At 47.8% G+C, this 19,156-nt stretch overlaps 1 protein-coding gene across 5 annotated transcripts in view; it reads left to right on the top strand.

The window, feature by feature from the left end:
• PDE4C (phosphodiesterase 4C) overlaps nucleotides 1-19,156 on the top strand; it is a 670,949-nt gene that overhangs the window by 615,510 nt on the left and 36,283 nt on the right. For 4 of the 5 annotated variants that reach the window (XM_077272881.1, XM_077272892.1, XM_077272912.1 and 1 more), the window contains exons 7-8: nucleotides 16,123-16,216; nucleotides 18,069-18,241. In XM_077272881.1, the coding sequence (XP_077128996.1) occupies nucleotides 16,123-16,216; nucleotides 18,069-18,241 (267 nt within the window). Of the gene's footprint in view, nucleotides 1-15,501; nucleotides 15,767-16,122; nucleotides 16,217-18,068; nucleotides 18,242-19,156 lie in introns of those variants that run through there. The other variant, XM_077272921.1, reaches the window with a different exon arrangement.

The following is a 19,156-nucleotide window of genomic DNA, read 5'->3' as shown; positions in this document are numbered from 1 at the left end:
TGCTCCTAGCATTCACATGATATGTCTTTCAACTAACCCCAGCTTACCCCAGTGTCATTTGACGTTGTTAACTTTGGCTTGATTATATGCATCCGGTCCACTCTTAATTCTCTGACCAAGATGAACAGAGACCACTCCTCTCTGCTTCACACCTGAATGCACTTAGTTGTACATATAATGCATAGCACAAGTCTGCAAAGACTTTAGTCTGCTGTGTGTATCCTAGAAGTGTGTCCTAGAAGTGTGAAGATTAATTTAGAATTAAAACCAGAATTGAACCAGAAGGGAATAATAATTTTATTTATATATTGCCAACATATTCCACTCCCCTAATCCCTACACCTAGTAAGGAACTGTTCATCTTTTCTTGAATCCTCCCCATCCATCTCACCTCCTCAGAACTGTTCCCCACTATCATCATGGGCAACTTCAACATCCCCATTGACACTTCCCTCTCAGCTGCCATTAAACTTCTATCTCTCACTTCCTCCTTCGGCCCCACTCACAAAGATGGTCACACACTGGACCTCATCTTCACCCGCCTCTGCTCCCTATCTAACCTCTCTAACTCACCTCTTCTGACCACAATCTACTTACATTCTCTTCCCTCTCCACTCCTTGTCTTTAGTCTGCTGTGTGTATCCTATAAGTGTGTCCTAGAAGTGTGAAGATTAATGTAGAATTAAAACCAGAATTGAACCAGAAGGTAATAATAATTTTTTTTATATATCGCCAACATATTCCACAGCACTTTACAAATTATAGAGGGGACTTGTACAGACAATAGATATTACAGCAGAACAGAAATCACAGTTCAAAATAGATACCAAGAGGAATTAGGGCAATGCTCGCAAGCTTACAAACTATGAGTAAAGAGGGGAGACACAAGAGGTGGATGGTAACAATTGCTTTAGATATTCGGACCAGCCATAGTGTAAGGCTCGGGTGTTCATGTAAACTGGAACTGGACATACTCACTGTAAACAATGTTTGTTTTCACTTTCACCCCTATAATCCTTCACTTTCTGCTAACTCCCCTAATCCCTACACCTAGTAAGGAACTGTTCATCTCTTCTTCAATCCTCCCTATCCATCTCACCTCCTCCTCAGAACTGTTCCTCAACATACAATCCTCTATCTCCAAGCACAGACAGCCACCTCATGCCCTCTCCTGCTCCCACTTGCTAACACTTTGGCTATGTGCACACGTCAGGAATCGTTGCAGAATTTTCCTGACAAAAACCGGACTTTTTCCGCAGGAAATCCGCATGCGTTTTTTTGTGCGGATTTTTCGTGTTTTTTTCCAGAGCTTCAAAAGGCATTAAATAGCGGGAAGTCCACGAAAAATCCGCAAAATTAATGAACATGCTGCGTTTTTTTCCGCGATGCATTTTTATCGCGGGAAAAAACGCAACATGTGCACAAAAATTGCGGAATGCATTAAAAATGATGGGATGCTTAATGTATGCATTTTTAAGCGTTTTTGCAGCAGAAAACCGCAGAAAAAACACGTGAAAAATCTGGAACGTGTGCACATAGCCTTTTTCTCTGCTCATCCTCACTGCTGGTGATATCTCTCCAAATCCTGGTCCTCCTCACCACATCCCCACAGTCAGTTCTACCTCCCATCCACGCTCCATCACAAATTTCCGTAACCTCTCTAACCTTATACCCATTCACCCAGCCCCCACTTCCCCAGTCCCACTAACAGGAGCTCTGTGGAACGCTCGCTCTGTCCGCAACAAGCTTTCCTACATCCACGATCTTTTTGTTACTACCAAACTTTCCTTCCTCGCCATCACCGAAACCTGGCTCACCCCCTCTGACACAGTCTCTCCTGCTGCACTTTCGTATGTTGGCTTCCACCTTTCTCACACACCCTGCCCCAGCAGCAAGCATGGCAGAGGAGTTGGTTTTCTCCTGTCAGATAACTGCTCCTTCACCCCAATCCCACTGCCACCCTCACTTCCTTTGAGGTGCACTCTGTGCGCATCTACTCCCCCTCCAACTGGCTATCATTTACCGCCCCCCCGGGGCCAGCCACCACCTTCTTTGACCAGTTCACCACCTGGCTACTTCATTTCCTTTCTGCGGACATCCCCACTATCATCATGGGCAACTTCAACATCCCCATTGACACTTCCCTCTCAGCTGCCACTAAACTTCTATCTCTCACTTCCTCCTTCGGCCTCACTCAATGGTCTTCTACAGCCACTCACAAAGATGGTCACACACTGGACCTCATCTTCACCCGCCTCTGCTCCCTATCTAACCTCTCTAACTCACCTCTTCTGACCACAATCTACTTACATTCTCTTCCCTCTCCACTCCTTGTCTACAATTCCCACCCCACAAACTTGGACACCCTCACAGAAATCTTAAACACCTTGATCTAAACTGACTCTCTGAATCCCTCCTCACTCTCACAAACATAAGTTCCCTACACAATGCGGATGCTGCTGCCGCTCTATAGAACACCACAATAGCTGTAGCTTTGGAATCTCTTGCCCCTCTCACACATACCAAAGCTCGCAAAATCAACAGACAGCCCTGGAACACCAGCCTGACCAAAGAACTGAGGCGAGCTTCCAGGGCTGCTGAGCGGAGATGTAAAAGATCCCACTCCAACGAGCACTTCATCGCATTCAAACAGTCCCTCACTACTTTCAAGACCACACTCGCCACAGCGAAACAAACCTACTTCTCATCTCTCATATCCTCCCTGTCTCACGACCCTAAATAGTTATTCAACACCTTCAATTCTCTCCTTTGTCCCCCAGCACCTCCTCCCTCCCCACTTATCTCAGCTGAAGACTTTGCGTCATTTTTCAATCAGATTGATATCAGAGACAGTTTTGGTCGACAACCCCCAGAGCCCTTCCTCCCAACTGCCCCGCCCTCCACCTGCAAAACCAACTTCTCCACCATTACAGAAGATCGACTCTCCACTCTACTCTCAAGATCGCATCTCACCACATGTGCACTTGACCCGATCCCATCCCACTTCATCCCAAACCTCGCCACAGTCTTCATCCCAACCCTAACCCATCTCTTCAACCTATCACTAACAACTGGTGTTTTGCCCTCAAGCTTTAAACATGTCTCAATCACACCTATCCTCAAAAAGCCCTCTCTTGACCCATCCTCTTCCTCTGTATCTAGCTATCGCCCTATATCACTTCTCCCCTATGTCTCAAAACTACTGGAACAACACATCCATCTTGAACTATCCTCCCATCTCTCTTCCTGCTCTGTCTTCGACCGCTTTACAATCTGGCTTCCGGTCCCACCACTCCACTTAAACTGCCCTAAGGTCACCATTGACCTATTAACCGCCAAGAGCAAGCGACACTACTCTGTCCTCTGCCTTTGACACAGTGGACCATTCCTTATTACTACAGACCCTCTCATCCCTCGGCATCACTGACTGTGCCCTATCCTGGATCTCGTCATACCTAACAGACTGGACATTCAGAGTCTCCTACTCACACACCACCTCCTCACCTCGCCTCCTATCTGTCAGAGTCCCGCAAGGTTCAATTCTAGGGCCCCTGCTATTCTCCATCTACACCTTTGGCCTGGGATAGCTCAGAGAATCTCACGGTTTTCAGTATCATCTCTATGCTGGCGATATGCAGATCTACATCTCTGGACCAGATATCACCACCCTACTAACCAGAATCCCTCAATGTCTGTACGCTATTTCATCCTTCTTCTCCGCTAGATTTCTAAAACTTAACATGGACAAAACAGAATTCATTGTCTTCCCTCCATCTCACGCAACTCCCCCAACAAACCTATCCATTATAGTAAACGGCTGCCCACTCTCCCCAGTCCCACAAGCTCGCTGCTTCAGGGTAATCCTTGACACTGATCTCTCCTTCAAACCGCATATCCAAGCCCTTTCAACTTCCTGCCGACTTCAACTCAAAAATATTTCACAGATCCGTACATTCCTAAACCAAGAATCTGCAAAAACCCTAGTCCATGCCCTCATCATCTTCCGCCTCGACTACTGTAACCTCCTACTCTGTGGCCTCCCCTCTAACACTCTCGCACCCCTCCAATCTATTCTAAACTCTGCTGCCCGACTAATCCACCTGTCCCCCCGCTATTCCCCGGCCTCTCCCCTCTGTCAATCCCTTCACTGGGTCCCCATTACCCAGAGACTCCAGTACAAAACCCTAACCATGACATAAAGCCATCCACAACCTGTCTCCTCCATACATCTGTGACCTCGTCTCCCAGTGCTTTCCTGCACGCAACCTCCGATCATCACAAGATCTCCTTCTCTACTCCCCTCTTATCTCCTCTTCCCACAATCGCATACAAGATTTCTCTCGCACATCACCCCTACTCTGGAACTCTCTACCACAACATATCAGACTCTCGCCTACCATCGAAACCTTCAAAAAGAACCTAAAGACCTACCTCTTCAGACAAGCCTACAACCTGCAGTAACCACTGATCGACCAAACAGCTGCACGACCAGCTCTACCCTCGCCTACTGTGTCCTCACCCATCCCTTGTAGATTGTGAGCCCTCGCGGGCAGGGTCCTCTCTCCTCCTGTACCAGTTGTGACCTGTATTGTTTAAGATTGTTGTACTTTTTATTACGTATACCCCTCCTCACATGTATAGCGCCATGGAATAAATGGCGCTATAATAATAAATAATAATATAGTGTCATTATAAACAGCGTGATCTATTTCAAGTGTTTATTTCTGTTAATGTTGATGATTATGGCTTACTGCCAATGAAAACCCAAAAGTCATTATTTCAGTAAATTAGAATAATTAACAAAAAACACCTGCAAAGGCTTCCTAAGTGTTTAAAAAGGTCCCTTAGATGAACGTCATTGACACACTCCACAAGGAGGGTACGCCACAAAAGGTCATTGCTAAAGAAGCTGGCTGTTCACAGAGTCCTGTATCCAAGCATATTAATGGGAAGTTGCGGGGAAGAAAAAAGTGTGGTAGAAAAAGGTCCACAATCAACTGGGATAACCGCAGCCTTGAAAGGATTGATAAGAAAGGGCCATTCAAAAGTGTGGGGGATATTCACAAGGAGTGGACTGCTACTGGAGTCCACACTGCCAAAAGTACCAATACCTGGTTTAAAAACAACAGTATCACCGTGCTTGATTGGCCAGCAAACTTGTCTGACCTTAACCCCATAGAGAATCTATGGGATATTGTCAAGAGGAAGATGAGACACCAGACGCCACAATGCAGATGAGCTGAAGGCTGCTATCAAAGCAACCTGGGCTTCCATAACACCTCAGAATTTGCAGAGGCTAATCGTGTCCATGCCACACCACAGTGATGCAGTAATTGATATAAAAGGAGCCCTGAACAAGTATTGACTGCATTTACTGAACATATATTTCTGTAGGCCAACATTTCGGATTTTAAAATCATTTTTCAAGCCGGTGTTATAAAGTATTCTAATTTACTGAGATAATTACTTTGGGGTTTTCATTGGCTGTAAGCCAAAATCATCAACATTATCAGAAATAAACACTTGAAATAGATCACTCTGTAATGACTCTTGTAAGAGTCATGTCGGTCTGGTAGTCGGGGGCAGGTATATCTCGCCCAGGTACTTGTCCTATGTGAATTAGGCCGCTCAGTATTTTCAGGATACTCAGGGGTTAATAAGTGTAGGAATAAAGGATGACCAGCTGGGGGTTTTCAGCGTCAGCCTGGGGCACACAGAATGCCTGTCTGTGTGAGACAAACGTGAGTGAGAGCTGTGCTCATGATCTGTGTAATGTTAGCTGGGAGGGAGAAGCCCCCCCAGTTGTTAGATAGCAACGTATTTGTTTAGTTAGCGCCGGACAGGCTAGGATTTATTTTTATGTTTTGTTTTTTCTATTTGCTTTCACTTTAATAAACCTGACCTGAGGTCAGTCAACTTGGAAACCTGCTGTCGCCTCAGAATTCAATGCGCAAACCACGTGACCTTTGACCCCAGCAAAGGCGATCCCAGAGTGTTTTGTCACATTGTGGTGGAGAACGCGGGCATCGCCAGTATGGAAGACGTGGTGAAAGCCCTAGTACAGTCCACTGCCGTACAGCAGCAGGCCACTGCCGCACAGCATGAAGCTAATCGCTTGATGGCCGCACAGCTGAAGGAGTTATTGGACATGACGGTTGCAGACCGCCAGCTTCTCCAACAGGTGGTGCAGCGCCTGGTGAGCATGCCTGAGGTGGACCCCGAAGCAGAGTCCAGAAGGATCCATGTGAGTCGATACTGGCAAAAGCTGACTGCAGAAGATGACGTCGAGGCATACCTGACAACGTTTGAGCGGACGGCGTTGAGGGAGAAGTGGCCGAAGGCACGATGGGCCGATTTGATTGCTCCGTTTCTCTCCGGCGAGGCCCAAAAAGCTTACCATGACTTAGACCCGGAAGTCGCTCAGGACTTTGAGAAGCTGAAAGTTGAGATCCTGGCCCGGCTAGGTGTGACAACGGCTGTCCGTGCACAGAGGGTACATCAGTGGACATACCAGCCAGATAAACCGCCGCGGTCTCAGATGTTCGACCTGATTTACTTGACAAAGAAATGGCTGCAACCCGAGGTACTGACAACCCCAGAAATAATCCAGCGGGTTGTCTTGGACAAGTATCTGAGAGTCCTACCTCCAGCGCTGAAAAGGTGGGTAAGCCAAGGAAATCCCACGACAGCGGATCAACTTGTGGAGTTGGTCGAGCGTTATTCCGTGGCAGAAGGACTTCCCGACGAAACCGCTAGCACCCGGTCTGTGCCTTCTCCTCGTGGAACCGGTAAGACTGTTCCAGCGACTACGGGTGAAGGAAAATCGCCAAAAACTGTGGGGGAGGAACCCGGGACTGCTCGCACTCCGAGACCGAGAGTATTGGACGGTGGTCTCGGTAGGGGGCCTGTTAGGTGTTTCCGCTGTCGTGAGAAGGGCCATGTTTCTGCGAACTGTCCTGTTACCACTGAACCCATGCAGTGCGATGTTACAGACTCTAAGAAACGCATGTCTTTGGTTACACGGCTGGTGAATGTGAATGCGGGTCAAAATGATATAGCAAAACACCTGTGGGAATTATCTGTTGATGGGAAAAGTGTTGTGGCGTTACTAGATTCTGGAAGTGTGGTGACTCTGGTGAAAGCTAGTCTGGTGGCACTTCCGTATGGTTCGTCTGACAAATTTTCTGTAACGTGTGTGCATGGTGACACCTGCTCGTACTTAACAGCGGTCATATCGATTTCCACCCCCTATGGGTCTGTGCAACACAAAGTGGGACTCGTTCCCGCATTGTTACAGGATGTAATCCTGGGTAGGGATTTTCCCCATTTCTGGCAGTTGTGGGAAAATCAGTTGCTCCGACACGGTAGCTGTGAATCTTTTCCCATGCCATCTGGAAGTCCTGAACTCCTAGAGGAGGTCCCACAGGAAGACTTTGCTGGGGAGGTTGTTGAATCTAACCTTCAGTACCCCTTCTCAGTTCTGGCGGGGGAAACTGAGGAAACTGAGGAAACTCAGCGAGAGGCGGAGGCAGACAGCCATCCCGCACCCTGCCTGCCAGATTTGGGAGTTCAGTTGGATGACTTCCACAGCGAACAAATGAAAGATCCTACCCTGACTCAGGCTAGGAAAAATGTAAAAGTGATAGATGGGGTACCCGTAGAACCTGACACTAGGCTAGCGTACCCGTACATGGTTCTTGAAAATTATTTACTCTACCAGGTAGGGAAAAAAGGGGAAGACACTGTGCAGCAGTTAGTGGTACCCAAACCTTATCGGCGGAAGGTACTGGACCTGGCCCACGGACATATAATGGGGGGACATCTGGGGGTACAAAAAACCACAGAAAGGATATTGCATTGTTTTGTGTGGCCTGGAATACACAATGATGTGCGTAACTATTGTGAGTCCTGTCCAGAGTGCCAAATCTCGGCACCTAAACCTCGGTTCTGTAGCCCTTTGGTACCCCTCCCTATCATTTGGGTCCCATTTGAGAGAATTGGGATGGATTTGGTTGGGTCCCTTCCCCGGTCCGCACGTGGGCACCAACATATCCTCGTCATCATGGACTATGCCACTCGCTACCTGGAAGCCATTCCTTTGCGTAACACTGCTACCAAAACGATCGCCAAAGAATTGGTGCAAGTGTTTAGTCGGGTAGGAATTCCAAAACAGATACTCACCGACCAGGGGACTCCCTTTATGTCGAGGGTAATGAAGGAGCTCTGCAGACTCTTACAAATAGATCCGTTGCGTACATCTGTCTATCACCCTCAAACAGATGGGTTGGTTGAGCGGTTCAATAAAACCTTAAAACAGATGCTCCGGAAGGCGATAGACAAAGATGGGAAGAACTGGGATTACTTGTTATCCTATTTGCTGTTTGCCATTAGGGAAGTTCCCCAGTCTTCCACAGGATTCTCGCCTTTCGAGCTGTTATACGCCCGTCGTCCCCGTGGACTGTTGGACGTCACAAAAGAAACCTGGGAAGGTCAAGTCACTCCCTTTAAAACGGTGATAGACCATGTAACGCAAATGCAGGACCGTATTGCTGCTGTCATGCCCATTGTTAGGGAACATATGTTACAGGCCCAGGGAGCCCAGAGGCTAAGTTATGATAGAGGCGCCAAGGTCCGTACGTTTGCACCCAGGGATAGGGTGTTGATCCTAATCCCTACGGTGGATAGTAAATTTCTGGCGAAATGGCAGGGCCCCTTTGAGGTCGTGGAACGAGTTGGTGAAGTGAACTATAAAGTGCACCAGCCTGGTAAGAGAAAACCAGAACAGATTTATCATGTGAATCTGATAAAACCCTGGAAAGACCGCGCTGCCCTAACAGCGGATCTGCCCCGTCCGGTTTGCTCACCGACCGTACCGGAGGTGCAGATTGCCGAGACTCTCTGAACGACAAAAATCTGAGGTTAAGCAGTTTTTGTTACAGAACCAACAGTTTTTCTCGGAAAAACCTGGCCAGACTAGGCTAGTGAAACATGAGATTGTCACAGAGCCTGGTGTCACAGTTCATGTGAAGCCATGCCGGATTCCGGAAGCACACCGTGAAGCCGTCTCCCGGGAGGTGAAGGCAATGTTGGACTTAGGAGTCATTGAAGAGTCGCACAGCGCCTGGTCCAGTCCAATCGTGTTGATACCTAAGCCGGATGGCTCTATACGGTTTTGCAATGACTTTAGGAAACTGAATGCGGTTTCTAAATTTGATGCGTACCCTATGCCCCGGGTCGATGAGTTGATCGACCGGCTTGGTAAAGCCCCATACATTACGACCCTGGATCTAACAAAGGGGTACTGGCAGATCCCTCTGGCCGAGGCGGCCAGAGAGAAGACGGCATTTGCTACACCGGAAGGGCTGTTCCAGTATAACTACATGCCGTTTGGACTTCACGGAGCCCCAGCAACGCTCCAGAGATTGATGGATCGAGTCTTGAGGCCCCACAGGCAGTACGCTTCTGCCTACCTAGACGACATCATAATTTACAGAATGGACTAGGAAGCTCACCTCCGGAAGGTACAGGCGGTGATTGATGACCTGCGAGACGCAGGCTTAACAGCGAATCCCAAGAAATATCACATCGGCCTTGAAGAAGCCCGATACTTGGGCTACGTGATTGGCAGAGGAGTGGTTAAACCCCAGATCGACAAAATACAGGCAATTCAGGGCTGGCCGCAACCAGTGAACAAGAAACAAGTTCAAGCTTTCCTGGGCATTGCCGGCTATTATCGCCGGTTCATACCCAACTTTGCAGCCATGGCTACCCCCTTGACGGATCTTACCAAAGGGAGGGATTCCGTCATGGTAAAATGGACCTCAGCGGCTGAAGAGGCCTTCCACAGTCTGAATCGGGCTTTGTGCTCTCAGCCCGTACTAGTGACTCCTGATTTCAGCAGCGAGTTTGTGGTGCAAACTGATGCTTCTGATACTGGTGTCGGAGCTGTACTTTCCCAGGTAAGGGACGGAGTCGAACACCCGGTCCTCTACCTCAGTCGGAAACTGAATGTACATGAGCAGAGGTATGCCGTGGTTGAAAAAGAGTGCCTAGCCATCAAGTGGGCTCTCGACTCCCTCAAATATTACCTGGCAGGTAGGAAGTTTAGGCTGGTCACGGACCATGCCCCTCTCAAGTGGATGCACCTGCACAAGGACCGTAATAGTCGGGTAACCCGGTGGTTCCTTGTCCTGCAGGCTTACTCTTTCACGGTGGAGCACCGCCCCGGGGTGCAGATGGGGAGCGCTGATGCCCTGTCCCGAGTACACTGTTTCGAGAGTATTCTTGCTCGACCTGAGTGGTCTGAGCAGGGGGGAGGATATGTAAGAGTCATGTCGGTCTGGTAGTCGGGGGCAGGTATATCTCGCCCAGGTACTTGTCCTATGTGAATTAAGCCGCTCAGTATTTTCAGGATACTCAGGGGTTAATAAGTGTAGGAATAAAGGATGACCAGCTGGGGGTTTTCAGCGTCAGCCTGGGGCACACAGAATGCCTGTCTGTGTGAGACAAACGTGAGTGAGAGCTGTGCTCATGATCTGTGTAATGTTAGCTGGGAGGGAGAAGCCCCCCCAGTTGTTAGATAGCAACGTATTTGTTTAGTTAGCGCCGGACAGGCTAGGATTTATTTTTATGTTTTGTTTTTTCTATTTGCTTTCAATTTAATAAACCTGACCTGAGGTCAGTCAACTTGGAAACCTGCTGTCGCCTCAGAATTCAATGCGCAAACCACGTGACCTTTGACCCCAGCAAAGGCGATCCCAGAGTGTTTTGTCACACTCTATAGAATATATGAGTTTCACTTTTGGTATTGAAGAACTGAAAGAAATTAACTTTTTGAGGATATTCTAATTTTGTAAGAAGCACCTGTATGCAGTGATCACCAGTGACATTATACACAGGAGCTCTGTATATAGTGTCAGTGTACAGGTAATACAGGGATCACCAGTAACATTATACACAGGAGCTCTGTATATAGTATACAGTGTATAGTCTCAGTGTACAGGTAACATACTGACTTACCAGTGACGTCTCTAGTTGAAGTCCTTCATCTTCCCTTTTCGTCATCCAGCACAGACGGCCATCACCTTTTCTAGCCAGGACTCTTCTCTGCAGAAAATAACACAGTTATCTAGAGCACATTCCCCAACCCCTACACAACCAGATGAAGAAACAAAAGTGACTATCGCCCTGCACAGTAACAGGACCTGTCCTCCCCCACACTGAAAACAGTATCCTCAAAAATAATATCCTTTAATTAGCCCCTAAAGTAATAATATGCCACATTCTGGACCCCTCATGTCCTCCCATTCTGCCTCATGTCTCCCCATACTTCCCCCATGTCTATCCATATTGCCCCCATAGTCATCCATAATAATATAATGGACCCCATAGTCATATATAGCTGAATAATCCACCCCATACCAGTATAATGCACCCCCAGTCATATATAGTATAATGCACCGCCATACCAATATAATGCAGCCCCATGGCGCTATAATGCAGCCCGTCATATATAGTATAATGCAGCCCCATATCAGTATAATGCACCCCCATAGTATTAATAATAATTTTATTTCTATAGCGCCAACATATTCTGCCGCACTTTACATTTTAGAGGGGAGTTGTACAGACAATAGACATTACAGAATAACAATATTCACATAAAGCGCCAACATATTCTGACTCACTTTACATTTTAGAGGGGAGTTGTACAGACAATAGACATTACAGAATAACAATATTCACATAAATCAACAGATACCAAGAGGAGTGAGGGCCCTGCTCGCAAGCTTACAATCTATGAGAATAGGGGAGACACGAAAGATGGATGGTAACAATTGCTTTCATTGTTCGGACCAGCCATAATGTAAGAAAGCGGTAGTATAATTCAGCCCCATAGCGGTATAATGCACCCCATACCAGAATAATGCAGCCTCATACCACGGCTTTACAAAAAAAAAAAGTTTCTCCTTACCTGGCCGAGGTCCATTGGTGTCCTCCGCTACAATTCAGCTGAGACGCACACTATCGTTCCGGTGTATGACAGCAACGTCAGCTGCCGGCCTGTGATTGGCTGGCGGCTGTTAACTGTTGCCCTGCGGGAGGAATCTCCTGCACGGCAACAGATTTTAACTGATGGTGAGTCGGAGCACGATCGGTTTACTGAAGTGGCAGCATCCTGCCACTGGGACTCGGTGAGCAGAAGAGAGGTGGCCACATACGCAGTAAGGGCAATGATGCCGATATCGGCCCTGGCTGGGCTCCACTTCTGCACCCAGCATTCTTAAGTGCCTTCTGTGATTACTAGGACACAGAACTTCTAGGGCTGTAGGCTTTGTAGGCAGGTGTGGCCGACATTAATCTAGCGTTTATGGCGGATTGGTCATATACAGCTCTGACACCACAGGTAGATTTATACTGGCACATTGTGCATAGTAGTGTATTTCTATGTCCTTGGATTCTAGAGGTAGAATTAAAGATTTTTTTTCTTCCTATAAAACGACACAAAAAATAATGAAAACCACTTAATGTCATTTTTAATGTGGTTTTCCTTTAAATAATAAACATCACAAATCAGCAAATAACATGGACATATTTGGTGTGCCTGTAATCGTAACAACCCACACAACACAGCGATCATATTATTTGCAGGGATTGGTAAATGATGTAAAAAAAAAAAAAATATGGCATATTTTTTCTCTATTAAACCCATAAAAAAGTAATATAAATATGATAAGGCCGTGTTCACACATAGCGTAAATGCTGCATTTTTTTCTACTGCTTTTTTTCCTGCATGTTTCCACACCACACAAAGCAATAATCTTCTGATTATTGCGTTCTTGCTGCGTTTCTTTTATGCGTTTTCACGCTTATTTGATGCAGAGTTTATAATAGTACAGAAAAGCTTTAATTTTGCATGTAAAAATGTAACAGCATATTTTTAAGCTTTTTTTCTTTTTTTCAGAAGAAGCCTAGAGAAAAAAAGCACCAAAACTGCAGAACACAGCAGCGTCTCTGGATGCACTAAGGCGAGATTTCATGGAATCACATCCACTTTGCTTGGACATTTAGACTGTATTCACATGTAGGGCAAATGCTGCATATTTTCGGGGGGGAGGGGGTTGCACAGAAACTCTGCTGTTTAAGGGTACGTGTCCACGGTCAGGATGGCCGGCGGTATCGCAGGTGCGGCGAAGCCGCTCGGCGCTAAGCCCCGCCCCCTTTCTGGGACGCGATGATGCCGGATGTGTTAACTGTACACATCCGGTATCATCACACCCTCGCATAGCGCCCTGTGATATTACTTGCGTCGCCGCAGGTAGCACGGACATGCTGCGATCTGAAAAGACGCGCATGTCCGGAGTCGCAGGGCCGACCCGTGCGTGTTTCCACGCATAGTGGACACGGGATTTCATAAAATCCCCTCCACTATGCTGGAACATCTGGACGCTGCGTGTTTGACGCTGCAGCTCTGCGCAGCGTCAAACAAGCAGCGTTTACTGACCATGGACACATACCCTAACTGTCCAAGTAAAGTGGATGTGATCTAATGAAAACTGTGCCACCTGTGGTATAAAGATGCTGATCTGTGTGGTTTCTTTCTCTCGTCTTCTATGTGGAGCCTAAGGCTATGTGCACACGATGCGGATTTGTTGCAGATCCGCAGCGGATTTGTTGCAGATCCGCAGCGGATTTTTCTGCGCAGAAACGCTGCATATCCGCACTGTGATTTACAGTACAATGTAAATCAATGGGTAAAAAGAAAAGTTGTGCGGAAAAATCAGCGCGGAATTGCTGCGGATTTCAAAAAAGTGCATGTCGCTTCTTTTGTGCGGATCTGCAGTGTTTGGCTAGGTTCACATTGCGTTAGGGCAATCCGTTTAGCGCTAGCGGATTGCGCTAACGCAATGTTTATTTAGGGGCCGCGTTCAGGGGTCGCGTTAACGTCCCCGCTCTCGCAGATCCCCGATCTGCGAGAGCGGGGAACGGACCTCGGGCGCGCCGCGGACGCTGCAAGCAGCGTCCGAGGCGCGTCACAGAAGAACGGCACATCACTAGCGCGAGCCGAAAAAGGCACACGCTAGCGATGCGCTACAGGCGAAATTTACATTGCTGTCAATGGGTGCGCTAACGGACCCGTTGCACGGCGTTGATTGCGACATTTTCGCCGTGCAACGCTGTCCGTTAGCGATCACCCACTAACGCAATGTGAACCTAGCCTTTCTGCACCCCTCCATGATAGAAATCCGCAGTGGCAAAAACTGCAGAAAATCCGCATCAATTCCGCATAAAAAACGCGGCAAATCAGCACCTGCGGATTCTGCCAGGAGATGCGGATTTTGTGCAGAAAATTCTGCACCACATTTCCTACGTGTGCACATAGCCTAAAGAACGCATGTAAAAAGCTGCAGATACTTTTTTACATGCACAATCAAAGCTTTTCTGTACTATAAAAACACATTAAAAACACGGTTTCATATCTGCACTAAAAACGAATAAAATAAGGGGGAGAAGATTGTTATTGTGTTGTTTGGTGTGGATCCTGCAGGAAAAAAAAGCACAGTATTTCTGCACTGTGTGAACATGTCCTTACAGATACAACTAGCCAGATGCTATAAAGTGATGTTACATAAAGAGGAAAGTTCTGGCAGCTCCGACTGTGAATGAAAGAACAAGAAATAACCCCCAGGTCCCAACTAGAGATGGACGGTAGAGATTCGCGGCCTCCCACCAGCCACCACTGACCCCCCCACCGGCCACCACTGACCCCCCCACCGGCCACCACTGACCCCCTACCAGCCACCACTGACCCCCTACCAGCCACCACTGACCCCCTACCAGCCACCACTGACCCCGACGCTGGGCCACAGACCCATGAATCCATCCGCACATCGCTAGACCCAACTGTCCCAGATTCAGCGGGCAGTCCCGGATTTGGCTCTGTGCCCCGCACCCTCAGAATGCCCCTCTGACAACTCCTCCTGTCAGGGGGCAAACAAATGGTACAGGGCTGTGGCCAGCGCTACACACGTCACATGACCTGCTGTCCCTCTTCTCTAGGCTTCAGGTGTGACACAGGTGTGATGTGGGGGTCACAGTGGCGGCATTTACAGGGCACTGTGTTCTTGTCATTTGTGTCTTAGGAAAGGGTCCCCCTTCACGTGAACCATTAGCACCTGCTCTGGTACACACAGGGTTAACACTGTGGTAAAGCACATGGAGACCGAGGACTCGAGTGACACCTCACACACGCTCCACTACTAGGTGACAGCACGCCGTGTCACATACTGGAGGCCGCCCGACACTGCTGCAGGTTCGGCGCAGCGCTGCCTCCTTCCCGCCACAGCTGAGCATATTCGGATTTGTCGCAGCGCCCGCGCTAGCTCCGCCCTTAGCGCTATTTCCGGGTTCTCTTATGTCCTCTCGCTGCAGTCGCGTTGAGCACGCCCTCTCTAGTGAACAGGCTTTGTGATTGGTTGATGTCTTATCTTGCTATTGGTCGCACCTCCTGAGTGTGTCTCGGCTGCTTGCCCCTGATTGGCTTGTGTGCTGCACTGTGATTGGTTGCCTGTCTCTGTTCGCTGTGTTGTTGTTGGGGCAGCGGTGCAGGGATTCCCGAAGCTCAGCATGTCACCCGGGCTTCCCCGGGCTCCTCCATGGACTCCCAGGGGGCTACCTAGTGGCTCCAGCCCCTGTATATGGGGGACCCCCTAGCACTCTTGTGGGTGCTGGGTGTAGGAGGATGGGCTGCTCTCTGTGGGCTAAGGTGAGCAGTGTGTGTGTAGGGAGGCAGAGGGGAGGGGTGTGTGAGCGGTGGATGAGTAGTGGCCACACAGGGATGGAGGGGTTAACCCCTAAGTGGGCACACTGGGCATCGCTGCATGCTCCTTGACCTTTGCCTTTACCTTGTCATTGACGAAAATGCAATGTCAAATGTTCTGCCATACATGGTGCCCCCCGGGCCAGCCCCTGCCGCCTGTGACCACCCGGGTAAAGCCTGCGCTAAGACTCCATGTGTGAGGAGAAGACAACCCCAATCATCTACGGCTGATGAGGACGGGATCCGTTGTACGTCCGCGTCCATCTATAATATATTCATCTCTTTTTTCTCTCTTCCTCTAGTTTAAAAGGATGTTGAATAGAGAACTGACACATTTATCTGAAACAAGTCGCTCCGGAAACCAAGTGTCCGAATACATATCCAGCACGTTCTTAGGTAAGCCTGTGCAGTGTCCCCTTGTGTGACCATTCTCCTGTGACCTGCGCACACTCTGCCTCAGGATGCTTTCTTCTGTTTCTGGCACTTTATATAGCTTTTACTTATTAAAAAGGTTTTCCATTTTCAGGAAAGTGGACCCCAAGTGCTGTAAAATGTCTGAACCAACAGGCAGAGTAGATATCCCCCCTCCCTGGTCCAATATTGCTCTCCGCTGCTGCTCCAATGTATGTAATGGGACGTTGACAGCTCACATCACCGCTGTAGCCAATCACTGCGCTCAGCACCTTGTGCCGTCTATGGAACCTGAGCTGCTGAGCTCAGTGATTGGCTGCAGTAGTGATGATATATTGACAGCCCACATCACCGCTGTAGCCAATCACTGTGCTCAGCACCTTGTGCTGTCTATGGAACCCGAGCTGCTGAGCTCAGTGATTGGCTGCAGTAGTGATGATATAGTGACAGCTCACATCACCGCTGTAGCCAATCACTGCGCTCAGCACCTTGTGCTGTCTATGGAACCTGAGCTGTTGAGCTCAGTGATTGGCTGCAGTAGTGATGATATATTGACAGCCCACATCACCGCTGTAGCCAGTCACTGAGCTCAGCTCCTTGTGCTGTCTATGTATGCCTAGCTGCTGAGCTCAGTGATTGGCTGCTGAAGTGATGATATATTGACAGCCCACATCACCGCTGTAGCCAGTCACTGAGCTCAGCACCTTGTGCTGTCTATGGAACCCGAGCTGCTGAGCTCATTGATTGGCTGCTGAAGTGATGATATATTGACAGCCCACATCACTGCTGTAGCCAGTCACTGAGCTCAGCACCTTGTGCTGTCTATGGAACCCGAGCTGCTGAGCTCAGTGATTGGCTGCTGAAGTGATGATATATTGACAGCCCACATCACCGCTGTAGCCAGTCATTGAGCTCAGCACCTTGTGCTGTCTATGGAACCCGAGCTGCTGAGCTCAGTGATTGGCTGCTGAAGTGATATGCTCAAGCGAAATGAGGTCATCACTACAATCAAAATACCGATACATGGAGATACATTGTTTTAGATATTTGAGGGTGAGTATTTTCTCTGTTTTTTTGGTTTAGATATTTTACAAGGTTTAGGGCCCACTTTCCTGAAAATGGAAAGCCCCTTTAATTCGTATCCACAGTCTGCACAGAGCAATATTACTGAAATAGGTATATAACACACACATTTGCCCACTTACATCTCCGATCCTCCCTGGTGGTCTTCTCTTCACATTGGCTGCTGACATCACAGCCCACATTCCCCATGTGAGCATTGCATACCACTGCTAACCTTAGTGGTAAACGGCATGAGACTGCGGCCCCCTCTGGGGCATGCAGAGTGTGACGGAAAACCAGTTTGACTTTGTTGGGATTGACGGCATGCCTGCTGCATTGAGACACCATACAATGACCCCTTTTTATAATTGGGCGAACAGGGGGCCAGGGTATTGGTCAGGCTCTCAGGAATTGGATCCCTCCGATCTAATGCTTCTTCCGTGGATAGGGGATGATGCTTATGACTGGAATCCCGCTTCAGTTCGGCTTTTAGATGCTCCGAGATATAGCTTTCCATATAATTCAGTATATTCATGCACAATGCTGCGTATGTGCTGCTAGGACTCATAGAGAAAGCCCAAGCGTTCCAAGCTAAGCTAACCAAGCTAAGTGGTTGACAGCTCATCCTCTATGACTTGGTGGTCAAGGAGAAGTAGGAAGATTTCTACATCTAAGTAATGAAATAGTAAAACATGATATATTCCAGAACACATAAGAACTTGTAACTGTCTGCAATGTAGTGATGAACGACTCTAAAGAAACAATGTGATTTCAGACAAACAGCATGAAGTTGAAATTCCCTCTCCAACTACCAAGGAGAAGGAAAAGAAGAAGAGACCCATGTCCCAAATTAGCGGTGTAAAGAAATTGACACACAGCTCAAGCTTCACTACCTGCAGTATTCCACGTTTTGGGGTGAAGACCGATCAGGAATCACTTCTGGCAAAGGTTATTGTTAATATAAGTTTTTTAAACACCGTTGATTCCACGGTGCTGTACATGTGAAGAGGGTTAACATGCAAACTATAAGTGCAGTAAATTTACAGTGACAGACTAGTACAGAGGGGGACAGGACCTTGTCCTCACGGGGTTACAATCTACATGGTATTGGGGAAGGAGACCATAGGTTGGTGAGTTAGTTTGCCTTGGTGATAGTGAGGTGGTGGTGGGGTTATTGCAGGCTGTAGGCTTTTCGAATGAGATTGGTTTTCAGGTTGTGTCTGAACTATTCAATTGTGGGAGACAATTAGACGTTTTGAATGGCAGATGTTTGGTAAATGGCAAGGAACATAGAACAGAGGAGGAGAAACTGAGGTCTTATAAAGACTAAAGATTACATGTGCGGAGGTGTCGGGAGATTAGTTCAGAAACGTATGGAGGAGATAGATTATGGACAGCTTTGTAAGTCAGTAGTTTAAACTGGATTCACAGACTAATTGGAAGCCAGTTAAGGGATTGGCAGAGGAGAGATGGGAATTAATCAGGCTGCAGAGTTAGGGACAGACTGGAGAAGTGCGAGAGTGTTAGTTGGGAGGGCACACAGGAGATATTGCAGTAGTTGAGGAAGGAGATGATGATGGCATGCACTAACATTTTTGTAGATTCAGAATTGAAGAAATGGATTCTGGAAATATTTTAAAGTTGGTGACGGCATGAGGTGCTAAGAGCTTGGATGTGAGGCTTGAAGGACAAAACAGAATCAAGAGTTAAAACGAGGCAGTGGGCTTGTGGTACAGGAAGTGTGATAAGAAGAGAAAGATATAGTTGATGGACACACTGGGATTCTGGACAGCAGAGAGGTGACATCTAAGCTAGAGAGGTAGATTTAAATGTCATCAGTGTGTAGGTAATACTGGAAGCTGT

This window comes from Ranitomeya variabilis, chromosome 1, assembly GCF_051348905.1.
Source record: "Ranitomeya variabilis isolate aRanVar5 chromosome 1, aRanVar5.hap1, whole genome shotgun sequence".
NCBI classification, from domain to species: domain Eukaryota; kingdom Metazoa; phylum Chordata; class Amphibia; order Anura; family Dendrobatidae; genus Ranitomeya; species Ranitomeya variabilis.
This window is presented reverse-complemented; position numbering and strand designations above follow the sequence as displayed.